This window comes from Mastigoproctus giganteus, chromosome 6 (genome assembly GCF_048544385.1).
Source record: "Mastigoproctus giganteus isolate SK-2022 chromosome 6, ASM4854438v1, whole genome shotgun sequence".
Lineage (NCBI taxonomy): Eukaryota > Metazoa > Arthropoda > Arachnida > Uropygi > Thelyphonidae > Mastigoproctus > Mastigoproctus giganteus.
The window spans coordinates 35,435,590-35,448,999 of NC_143580.1; the positions used below are offsets into that span (position 1 = coordinate 35,435,590).

The 13,410-nt window shown below is 38.1% G+C and overlaps 1 protein-coding gene across 1 annotated transcript in view; it reads left to right on the top strand.

Moving 5' to 3' along the window:
* Positions 1-12,607, top strand: part of LOC150084154 (uncharacterized) — a 120,117-nt gene extending 107,510 nt beyond the window's left edge. The window contains exons 16-17 of the mRNA XM_090376135.1: positions 6,008-6,116; positions 12,449-12,607. Coding sequence (XP_090232261.1) covers positions 6,008-6,116; positions 12,449-12,522 — 183 coding nt within the window. The 3' untranslated portion in view covers positions 12,523-12,607. The remainder of the gene's footprint in view (positions 1-6,007; positions 6,117-12,448) is intronic.
* Positions 12,608-13,410: the final 803 nt, after the last annotated feature.

Below are 13,410 nucleotides of genomic sequence, written 5' to 3' on the forward strand. Positions count from 1 at the left end.
CTCATTCCATTAATGAAAAACATACTTTTTTATTTAATGAGGCCAAAATACTTAATGTTCAACATAATTATACGCGACTATAAATTGCAGAAACCGTAGAAATTAAATTACACGAGAATTCTGTTAATGTTCGGCGGCCATATTTGATCTCCAATGCGTGGACCTTTACACACATGCACAAAAACAAATAATCACTATTTAAGCTTCAGGTTCAACCCTGTTCGGTAATTTTCATTCCTGTGATCACAACATAAGGTCACCGTAGCCTAGTGGTCAGGCGTGTGGGTGCATAAGTACACGTGCCTTAAGTGACCGGGGTTCAAGCCTGTGACTGCTGAATATGGTGCTGTTTCTTGTATTCTGTCTATCTTGTGAACTCCTCTGACCATTTGGTTGTCCCGGAGTATAAACAGAAAATTTATTTATTATTTATATGGTCGAAAAGCGTTGTCAGCTTCAGGAAGGAAAATCGTTTTGAATATTTTCATTAGATTTTTTTTGATTTTTAATTGTGTTAAATTGGTTTTTAATTATTTATTTTTTACTCTAATGTAAGTTTTCAATTTTTTCGTTTTAATTTCTGGAGAGTATCATACAGAAGTGGTCTATGTACTATATTGAGGTAAACTCCTCTTATTATTTTACAAATATTAATATTAACATAGAACGTATTGAGTATCACAGCTCTGATTCATACTATCTAATTGCTATTTATAAGTACACTATCGCTATTCTTCAGTTTCAGTATCATTTGTCTTTCTGTTTTTGTTATTTGGTTTTTAGGAGCATTAGCAACTGAGGCCATATTGCTCCGGGGATATGCGGTGGTCACGGGCTCGAACCCCGGTCTAATCAAGAAGCGTGTGCTACACACTGCCGTTCCTGCCCACCTGGCTACAGAGACGCCAGCTTGTCTTTCTGTATTACTGCTCATGGCTGCTGATTTAAGTCCTTTGTTTTCCCTTAATGCTTGTTCTTGTGTTAAATCTTCTTATGTCCTCTCTGAGTCTCTTTCTAATGGCTTTGCATAACTCAGTATACTCAATTTTCTTCTTGTCAGTGTTTATCTTGCTCTTCATTTGTTGTCCTCCGTTCATCATGACAAGTGTTTCTTGACTAATTTTTTCTTCTTTGGATTTCTTTTTGCCTATATGTTTCTTGGGCTTTATCACTTTCAAAAAGTTGTTATTGTTATTTTGGTTTTTAGGAGCATTAGCAACTAAGGCCATATTGCTCCGGGAATATGCGGTGGTCATTCCCTGACCTTTCCGCATCCTCCGTATTTGGTGGTGATGGGCTCGAACCCCGGTCTAATCAAGAAGCGTGTGCTACGCACTGCTGCTCCTTCCCACCTGGCTACGGAGGCGCCTCAAAAAGTTGTAATATTCCTTGTTGATATCTTGGTCCTGCGCAGTCTGCAAAAGCTCAAACTTGTTCTTCAATTCCAGTACATATTGCTTTTTCTCCTCTTCCATTATCTCAGAGACCTTTGTGTTATTTACTCGAGTCAGTTTTTTCCTTTCCTTTCCTACATCTATATCAAGTGTACATCTTACCATTCTGTGATCACTTCCAACATTTACCTTGTTCAGGATGGTAACATCATTCACGATATATCTTCTGTTAGTGAGGATGAAGTTAATTTCATTAGTTGTTAATCCATTTGGGCTCTTCCATGTCCACGTTCTGTTCACTCCTTTCTTGAAAAAAGTGTTCATTACTGACAATCCTTGAGATTCTGCAAATTCCACAAGTCTTTCACCTCTTTCATTTCTTTTACCAATTCCAAAATTTCATATAGTTCCCCTTTCTGCACTGTTTTGTCTCTTTCCAGCCTTAGCATTGAAGTCCACCATGATGATAGTGTATTGGGTTTTCTGCTCATCTAGAAGATTCTCAATTTTGGAGTACATTTCTTCAACCTCTTCATCATGGCTTGATGTTGGTGCATAAATCATTATAACCTTTAGCTTGTACCTCTTAGAAATCCTGAGTAGTAGTCTTGACATCCTTGGTAATGTAATTTTAAATTCCAAAATGTTGTTTTTTTATATCTTTTTGGACCAGAAAGCCAACTCCACCCTCGCTCCTTTCACTATTTGCATTGGTGTACAGCAGATTTCCACTTGATAAACTTATAAATGATTCATTTCTTCTTCTTGTTTCAGCCAAACCGATGATATTCCAATTCATATTTTCTAATTCCTTTTCCAGCTCTAATATCCTGTCTTCATCAATGAGCAATCTTATGTTGTAACAGGCCAAGTTCAGTTTCCATGCATGGCAGCCTGGTCATACCCAAAGATTCTTAGCACCCTCTGCTTCCACTCTGATCCTCTCACTGCCATAAGAGGGGGAGTGAAAGCCGCTGGGGACTGAGTGCCATTTGTTTTGTCTTGCTGTCATGTGCTGGAGGGTTTTGTCTTTTCCTCTTCACACTGACCATGCATCTTGAAGAGAACCCTCTACACATTCGTTGCCACCTAAGTGACGTAACCAGGCTTACCATTGAGAAGGTGTGCATGAGTGGATTTTAGGGAGGCAGGCCAACTGGACTTCTCCTAAATCTTCTGAAATAGAAAGATATTGGATCCATCAGTGTTTTAGACTGAGTGTCTGATAACACACAGAATGCCTGTTCCCCTCTAAGCCCCTTATCAACAGTATGACTTAACTTGCCATAACACATCCTTAAATAACTGCAGGATAACAGCTCACAGCATGTGTTATCGTAAGAGCATGGGCAGTATCCTCCACACGTGCACAGAAACCAGAAATGGCTTGGGAGCGTACCAGACGGAACTGTTCATCCCGTCCAAGAATTATGGTTTCAAAGAAAGGATAAATACGGATTACCCTGTCTCTATTAATGGTATTATGCTCAGAAGAACAAATTTGCAAGCTCTCGAGCCATTTGCGGTTCCAATATCTGTCTGAACAAGTGGTGAGTAAGTTTCTGGCCACCGTAGCTAATGAAATCTGTGCTAAAACTTCAGCGATTTTGAGCCAGGCTCATGCAGCTCCTAATCTCACCACTATCCAGAGGAAGGCTCTTAGAGAGTGAAGACAGGATGACACATCATTGTTTTACCTGCAGACAAAGGTAGGTCAACTGTAATCCTCAACAAAGTAGATTACCAAAACAAAGCCTTGGAACTGTGAAATGATAGGATCACTTCTAAGGTGATCTGTAGGAATTCCTTGCTAGGATTGGAATGGCACATCAACAAAATCCTGCAGGGTTGGTTGAATGCTGAAAAGATCTCAAAAGACACCTATTGAACACTTCATGCCATGCCAACCAGGCTAGCCGGGTGGGTAAAGTACCTGCCTAGCAACCCAAAGGTCGCGGGTTCGAATCCTGCCTCGGGCTTGGATCAAAGTACTGCAAAAACCTTGGGAGGTGCATTATGGCCACAGAAGCCAATGCGCCAACAACTACAAAAAAAAAAAAAAAAACTTCATGCCATGGAATGCCAGTTTCCTAGGTTTTATGGCCTACCAAAAATTCATAAGGTGGGGATTCTACTTATCCCAATTGTATCATTTGTGGGCAGCCCTATGCATGCATTATCCATATTTTTAGCTAAACTGATATCTCCTGTTGTAGGACATTCAAACTTTACCATCAAAGATAGTAGAGACTTGGTGCATTTTATACATGCTCAGGCTTTATACATGAAGGTGATGAGGCCATGGTGTCATTTGATGTGGTGTCTCTATTTACATGCATCCCCATTGAGCATCGGGTGAAATGTGTGCGTGTGACATTGGAGAGGGATGAAACTTTAAGGGATAGGACTCCCTCGAGCATAGAAGATATTTATAGCAGTGTAGAACTATGTCTCTCCAGAACTACTATATTGTTTCAAAACACTATATATAAGCAGGTTCACAGCACAGCTATGGGCTCTCCAATTAATGCTGTTGTAGTAAACCTAGCCATGGAGGAGCTCGAGGCTAAGATTTTTAATGGGTCTGCTTTGTCTCCCCCCCGTGCGTATATAGAAACGATACATCAATGATACATTTGCCATTGTACAGAGGGGAAGAGAAGGTGAGGTTCTCAGCTTTCTTATTAGTGTCTCCCCTTTTATTCATCTTACCTCCCACTGTAGCTCCTCTGAGGTTAGAAAGGTAGAGATTAAACGTGTCACAGCAGGTCTCAGAAAATGCGGGCAACCCCCAGAAGGTCTTGGATAAATATGTTTGGGAAGCAGAACACAGACAAAGAGAGCCACTGTATACATTCCCTACTGTCCGGGCTTAACAGAGCCAATCTCCTGAGTATTATGTACCTGTCAGACATGCTGTGTGCAGCTGCCAGGGCGAAGATTGCACACAGTTGTGTCAAAGTTGTATTGATGCTATGGGATGCTAGTCAGAGTGTCAAAGGTTCAAGATCCTGTACCCATGGAGGCCTCTGTAGCTGAGTGATCAGGAGTGGGAGTGCAGTAGCACACGCTCTTTGAGTAGACTGGGATTTGAGCCCCTGATGTCTAAATATGGTAGATCTGCCAACCCACACTGGACCAGCATGGCAGATTATGGTTCATTTCCCTCAACACGAATCATTGAGGGGGCTTCCATCGTGCAGTGGATTGATAATAGCTGCAGTTTTTACCCATGGAGGATACAAGTGGGGTCATATATGAGATCAGATGCCCGGATTGTGGAGAGTGCTATATTAGTAGGACAAAACACAGGTTCAAAGATCATATGGGGGAGCATATAGCCCAATAAAGGCAATGGATTATGGGAAATTGCTGTGGCCAAACACTTTGGGAGGAGAACTAACAAATTTCGCCTGGTGATGCCATCATAGTTGATCGTTCTCTTGGATATTGGAACCACAAATGGCTTGAGCACTTGTGAATTTGTTCTTCTGAGCATAATACCATTAATAGAGACAGGGTAATGCATATTCAACACCTCTTTGAAACTATAATTCTTGGATGGGATGAATGGTTCTGTCTGGCATGCTCCTGAGCCATTGCTGGTTTCCATGCACGTGTGGAGGATACTGCCTATGCTCCTATGATAACACGTGCTGCTAGCCATGATCCTGCAGTTATTTAAGTATGTACCATGACAAGTTAAGTCGTACTGTTGATAAAGGAGGTGGTTGCCTCTGAAAACTACAGTTGTTTTTATCGCTTTTAGTTCTGTATAGTGTAAATTCTATATATTTTAAATTTTATCTATTATTTTATCACTTTTATTGTACAATCAGTGTATTTTATTTTATTTTTACAAAATTTGATCCAGTTTTATATTATTATTATTTTAATAAAGGTTCAGTTATATGGTTGGTGTGTTGCATTGCAGTTATTATGAGTTAGAACTTTCCCAACCCCAGAGACCTATTTGATGAATTGGTGCACTGCTTCACATAGTTTTGGGATTCTGTAGAACAAATCACAAACATTCCTGACATTCTTGAGAGGAATGTAATTTCAAGCTTGATAGTATATCATAGTTGTAGTTGAAAATGCACAGTTTCAAGTTTGTTGCAAACTAAACAGCTATTTTACAGTAAAGAATTTGCCTCAGCTCTTGTAATTATTAAACTTTAAATGCTCACAACTCTGTATTAACCATTACAATTAGGACATGTTATTATAAATGACTGGACAAAATATTTGTTTGCTTCCTCCTAAAAAATCCTGTATGTCAAATGAAAAATGAAATTAATTGAAATTGAAAAATTCTGAGTTAGTTTTGGATTTTAAAACTTCAACATACAAATTATTAAAACATGTCTGTGTATAGAGAAAACACACACACACACATCTCCTGCTTTTGTACTGTATAATATAAAAAAATGAGTATCAGAACATGGAGGTTGTATGTTTCTAATGTGATTGTGTTGTCTGATAAATGTTATTTCATTAAAAATGCATATGAATTTGAATCTAATTCTTGTGTACACTTATTTATTGTCAGATTTTTATTATATGCTTACATAAATTGACCATACCTATAATTGTATAACATTATTTCACAGTTCATTACACTTCAAGGAGGAAGTGAAAGGGAAAGGCTGATACCTGTTATCACTACAATGTTGAGGTTAAGTCCAGAGGAACAGAATCAGCTCCAGCTTGTTGCAGGAGGTAATTTATTTGTTTAGAAATATATATATAAGTGATAAATGTTTGGAAATTCTTCTTTTTTTTTTTTTTTTTTTATAAAATCAGATGCTAAATTTCATTTGCTGGTAGCAAATGTGGTTGTTTTCTGCAGTTAATTTAAATAATGTTAGAAGTAATAGCTTTCAATTGAAGGAATAAGGGTCAGTTGGGTGTTTGAAATATCCTGAGTAGCTACTCGAGGAAATTTCCAAGCAACTAAGCAGCATCTTGTGCCAGTTTACCATCAGGCTAAACATAACCCTAAACAACAATTCACCAAAGCCTTCATGGCTTGAGAAAAAATATACAACAGATTTTGTGGAACTTCTTGGGACTATGGCGAAAAATAACATGAATTCCATTCCTCCGACATATAATTTCTGTTGAGTAATTTAGAAGAGGTTGATGTACCCCAGTTCTTCTCTCTGAAGTACCTCCAACATATTCACTAAAATTCTAATCCAGAGATCTGCTTGGCTGAAGAAAATCCTCACTTTGAATGATTTATCACTTAGCTGAGTCTTATGTTGAAGAGCATTATCATCTATGAAAATTAATTTGGAGCTTGTGACATCTCAAAAAAAAAAAAAAAACCTCATGTAAGAGTCCAATGATCTTGACCCTGTTATCTTTGATATGGAAAATAAGCATGGCCTATTCATCATTGTCACTGTTGTAATCCCTTTTCCAGATCTTAAAAAGATGGTCATGTTTCTCATTCCCTCCAGATGAGAGCATGTTGAGAATTGGTTGCAAGACTGAATTTCAGTTTATCTGTAGAGAGAACATTAGCTGATTTACCTTAGCTTAGACTTATTTACTCCAGCATGTTTTACAACTGTCTATAGCAAAGTTAGCATTAGCATTAGCATTAGTAGAGGCATATGATGCAAGAAAGCAAGCTTATTCAGCATCAGCCAAAAAAAAAAAAAAAAAACCCACTCCCATTTCACCCCTCCGTTCGTTCGAAATACCTGTCCAGTTGAGCTTTAAATTTGTTTAGGCTATCAACTTCAACAACAAGTGATAGAAGTCGGTTCCACCAACCAACCACCCGCTGGCCAAAGGCAAATTTCCGCACATCTATCCGACATCCGTCCTTCCTCAATTTGAATTTATGCCCTCTCAGGTGATTATTCTGAGCAAGATGAAGAATCCCATTGGCATTGAGCATGCTCAAACCATTCAAAGCCTTATACACCTCTATCAGATCGCCTCGCCGGTGCCTAGTCTCCAGACTCTGCAATTTGCAAAACTTAAGCCTTTCTTCGTAAGAGCAACCCTTTGTTCCATCTACTAATCTTGTTGCCCTTCTCTGTACCCGTTCCAGCAGCTCTACATCCTTCTTGAAATGAGGCCTCCAGACCTGTATACAGTACTCAAGATGTGGCCTAACCATTGCCTTATACAAGGGAATAATCACCTCCTTATCCCTGCTAGAAAAATTCCTGTATATCATTGACAAGACACCATGAGCTACTCTTGCAGCTCGTCTGCACTGCTCAGAGAACTTCATATCTGCCTGCACAATTACCCCCAGGTCCTTTTCATTCTCCACCACTGTCAGTGTAGTACCGCAGAGTTGATACGTTGCTCTGGGGTTACTGTTTCCCATATGTAGTACTTTACATTTGTCAATGTTAAACTTCATTTGCCACCTCTCAGCCCATCTGTTCAACCTTTCCAGATCCTGTTGCAGCAGCATAGCGTCAGTAGTGTCCTTAACGACCCTGCCAACCTTTGTATCATCTGCAAACTTGGACATTAAACTTGATATCCCATCATCAATATCATTCATAAACACCGAAAACAACAACGGACCCAACACTGAACCTTGAGGAACTCCACTAATAACATTAGTCCACGTTGAGCAATGTCCATTGATTACCACTCTCTGTCTTCTGCCACTCAACCATCCCCTTATCCATAGCAGCAATTTGCCTCCAATGCCACACTGCTCCAATTTGTGCAGCAGTCTTCCATGTGCAACAGTATCGAAAGCCTTTCTAAGATCCAAATATATAATATCAAAGTTATTCCCTGCATCCAGTTCTTTTGTGACTACATCATAGTATCCAATCAAATTGGTCAGGCAAGACCTGCCCTTAACAAAACCATGCTGCGTCTGAGCTATAACGGAATTCTTGTCTAGATGATCCTGCAGTGCTTCTTTAACCAGTGCCTCCATTAATTTACCTGGAACAGAAGTTAAACTAACAGGTCTATAATTACTTGTGTCAGCCTTTGATCCTCCTTTGTGAATTGGGGTTACATTTGCACATCTCCAGTCTATGGGTACCTCCCCTGAGTCCAAAGAAGCTCTCATAATTATGGCTAGGGGTTTGCATACTTCCTTTGCTGCCTCCTTTAATATAACTGGATAGATCCCATCCACCCCAGGTGCCTTTTTTATGTTTATCCTCAACAATCTCTCCTCCACTTTCCTCTCAGTTATTACAGCTCATTGCCAATGTTTACTTTATCTACATCATTCTCCTTCCTGAATAACTCCTCATGCGTGAATGTAGATGCAAAATACTCGTTTAGATTGTTAGCCACCTGAGCAGGATCCTCAACTGTTGAACCATCAATATCCAGTGGACCAATCTGATTCATCCCTTTCCTTCTCAAGTTCAAGTATGTAAAGAACTCTTTTCTGTTTTTCTTTGCATCCTTTGCCAAGGATTTTTCGTAGTCTGCCTTTGCCTGCCTAATCTCCTTTGTGACTTGGTTACAGACCAACTTATATCTATCATAGGCTTCCATGTCACCCATTAATTTGTATGTATCCCATGCATTTTTCATCTCTGCCACATGTCTCATTAGTTCATCTGACAACCATTTAGGCCTAAACCTTGAACAATATTTCTTAGTTGGTATGTAAAGCCTGGTAGCCTCCAAGATTAGTTCCTTGAATGCTTCCCATTTTGAGTTTGCTGTTGGTAACATCATCAGTTGGTCCCACTGTACAGAATTTAAATACTGTCTCAGACCATCATAGTCTCCTTTACGAAAACAAAAACCCTTCCCTTTACCTCTGATGGTAGTTACCTCCTTGAGTAAATCCCACTTCAACACACTGTGATCACTGCCACCTAGTGGTTCATTTATCTGCAGGTTCTTAATGCATGAAGAATCACTACTGATAATCAGATCAAGAGTATTGCTCCCTCTTGTTGCCTCACGAACATGCTGATGTAGAAAACAATCATCCAATAAATCCACAAAAGCCTTGCTAGTGTGCGAGTGACCAACCCACAAATTCCAGTCAATATCTGGGAAATTAAAATCCCCCATTATAAGACTCTTTGATTTACTGGCCCACTCTATTTCCCTGTACAATATCTTATTATACTCATCAGAATCATTAGGCCTATAGCACACTCCTACTCTCGATTTTGATTTCCCTATGCTTATGTCACTCCAAACTGACTCGACACTGCCCTGTCCATCGATGTCGACCGGCGTCACTTCCTTGGACTTTATGTGTTTCTTAATTAATAGCATAACCCCTCCTCCCCTCCTGTCCTGTCTATCCTTTCTATACACATTGTATTCCCCAAATTCCAGTTCCGCATTACTTATATCTGTGTGACACCACGTCTCTGATATCCCAACAATATCTGCCTTTGATGTTTTGAGCAATACCTCAAATTCATCAAATTTATTTACCAAACTCCTAGCATTGGTGTACACGCAGGTATACATGCACCTGTTTCTATTCTTTTGTCAGGTCTGCAAAACTGTTATTACTATATACTCTATAGAAAGTAGATAACAGCATCCACCAGTCCATGATACATTTTGGGTTAAGAACCACTGGTTTTCACCAATTCAGATGGGCTCTCCTATGAAAGGGAACAAGAGGAAACACACTGTAAGCTGTCCTGCAGTAGAGTCTCCTTTCCTGAAGATTTCTATATACAGTTTTCCCTTGAAACTGCTTCCTGTGGCTTGAGAGGGAGATGGCTGACTGGCATATCACTGTAAATGGGATGTTCGAACCGTTGGTTGACCTTGAACTTAAGACATCATCTGTCTCCTGCTGTTATTACCGTATTTAGAAGGCCTCATAACTTGAGTTATATCATGATTCAAAGCTATATTAGAGGTTCAACCTCTCTAAACAATTCCAAATGAACATTCATAGGACTGAATAATAGTGATGAAATCATGAAGTACTTGTAAAATTTCATTTTATAAAATACTTTCTAGTCAAAAAACTTAAGGTAAGTAGTTGTGGTGCCCTCAACTGAAAATGTTTTTGGTGTCTAGTCAAGCAGTGACACATCACAAGTTCAGAATTAATTTTCATACGTGATAATGCTCTTCCACATAAGACTCAGCTGAGAGATAAATTATTCAAAGTGAGGATTTTCTTCAAGCACAACAGCCAAGCAGATCTCTGGATTAGAAATCCTGCACTTCGGTGGGTGTGGAATTTTGTGCACATAAGCACATATAGGATAGTAGACCCAGGCCAGTTTCATTGTGCCTGGGGACGGCACCAGGCAGCAGCTGCCCAGGTGTTGGCTGCTCCCTGGTGGTGAAGTGGCCTAGAGTTTCTACACCATCACAGAGAACAAAAGTAGAGATGGGCTATTGTCTTGGAGCCACCATGATACACACGCATGCATATGTTACCATAATCTTTAAATCACTATTATGGCATAAACCTACCAGTGGCCATCCATCATTCCAAATTTTCTAAAACATTTACAATGCAATCTGTATTGCATCACATTAGAAATCACTAGTGCCTTGTAACGTGCTTTTATAGCCCTGCCTGATTTGTTATGACCTAGAGCTTAAAATCATATCTGAATTTATCATGCTAAACTGCATTCAGACATCAAATTGTAAAAATTTACAATCACATTTTAAGTGAAATGTGCAGATAGGTAAAGCAACATCATTATTGAAATTGTTTGGTTAAAGATTTGTGTAAAGAATTTTGGCTGTTTACGTTATTTTATAGTTTTTTTTTTTTTTAAATTATTATATAAAACTGCTAATACATGCATGCATGCACGTGTGCATACATACACACACACACACACACACACACACACGCTGTCCAGTCAAAACATTGAGACCGCTATCTAACAGTGGGTATGTCCACTACCACACTGCAAAGCATGAACTCTATAAGGCCTCTGAACGTTGCATGAGGTATGTTTCGTAGGATTTCCAGGGGATGTCCTGTAGATCTGTGATAGTCATGGTGGAGGATCCAGATGTCGAATCTGTCAATACATGTAATTCCAGAGATGTTCCATGGGATTCATATCCAGCAAATTTGGTGGCCAGGGTAGCATTTGGAAATCACTTTCAATATTTGGTGACCCACTCTCAAACTATACTGGTAGTGTGGTGGGGTGCATTATTCTGATGAAACACACCTGTGCCATCTGGGAAGACAGTCACCACAAAGGGGTGTAACTGATCAGCTACAATGGATAGGTAGTTTTTAGCATTTAGAGTGCTGCCTAGGGTTATTGAGGGCTCCAAGAGATAGATTCCCAGGAAAACATCCCCCATACCAAAACACCACTTCCACCTACCTGTTTCTGTTGGACAGGGACATTGGAGTGATTCCTCTTTGTAGTTTTTTGCCATCCCCTCATCTACCATCCACATAACTAGCAGGTAATGTGATTCATCAGAAAAGGCAACTTTTTTCCCAGTCTCCAGTGCACCTAAACCACTCCATTCAGGTGCAAACTTTGGGCATTATTGGTGATGGGAAGCCATAAGTATGAGTGCCGCTGAATTTTTGTGCACGTAATAGTTTTATACGACTTGAAGATGGAATAGTTTTGTTTCATTGAAAGCAATGAATATAAAATATACATTTTTAAAATTTTAATTAAAAAAAATAATAAAAATTTCATTTAAAAAGTATTGCAATCCATTAGTAGAGAGTATTGGTATACTCCAAGAAAGATGCAGGACCAAAAACAAACTTTTCAGAAATAAAAAAAATTTGCAGCCTATCAGATAGTGTGTCACTGTGTTATAAATTGATGATGTCACTACTAATAGGTTAAATTTTTTTACACCAGTGTACATTTCCGTTCATATTAAGTGTATTGTTTTTATTATCTCTATTATGTCTTACTTTTTTTTGTTGTTTCCGAATGCCTTTACACAGATCTTTTTGTTATGTAGAATTTATTCTGAGATAAATAAAATTCTATTCATGAATATAATCTGAACATTTTGTCTAATTCTATGATGTTGTTATAATAAAGATACACATTTGATTTTTATAAGTAGTAGTACATATTTAATAATTTGTGTTATGTTTTTAGAACTTCCTGGAGTTGCTGGAACAGCACCTGAAGGATGGGGAAGCTATTTACATCGTTGGTCTGGCATCACATAATTAGTGGAGCAATGATATCATTACAGTCCATGTATAAATGTAAAAAAAAGTTTGTGTTGTGCTCTTAAGAAATATACCACTACTTGGGAACAATAATTTTTAGATAATTTACCTCTTGTAATATAAGTTTATTCACGTATATTAAAAAACTTTTCATAATTTTTTTTTATATATATAGAGATAGAATTTAGATGGGCACATGCAATGCACTCTAAATTGGTCATGTAAAATTAGTACAAATACATTGCATGAGAATGTATGGACCACAGTAGCTTGGATATATGGCTTTTTTAGTTTAGAACAAATTAAAGTGCTTTGTTGTTTTCACACTTAAGAATTTATAAATTTCAATATTTTTCATTATAAGTATAATGAAAAAATATTGTAATTTGTATAATAATTTTTAGCCTTATGTAATACACTTACAATCAAGCATCTAGTTTTTCATCCACCCAACATTTCTTAGCATTATGAAATATAATGACATTATGGTCAATTTTAAATTATTATTATTAAAACAATAATAATAATTATTGATGCTGCATTGGATTAATATTACACTTTGATTTTGAATATTGCAAATCTTCAGCATGGTTTGAAAAATAAGGTGGCTAATTGTTCATATTTGGATACAGCTCATCCTGCAATAAGATATGACGCATGTTACAAAAAATAAGCACATAGTAGGAATGTGTGCTACCATTCATGGATAGGATCAGGAAAAACTATAAATCGTAAGTAACATTAAATACTAAAAAGATAATTAAACAAAAATTTATTGAAATGAAACATGTGAGCAATATTGTTTCTGTTTTTGTTGGCTAATTTTTCAGTTGGAGGAAGGGAATCTTGTATTGGTCCATTTTTTTAAAATAATAAATGTAAGGT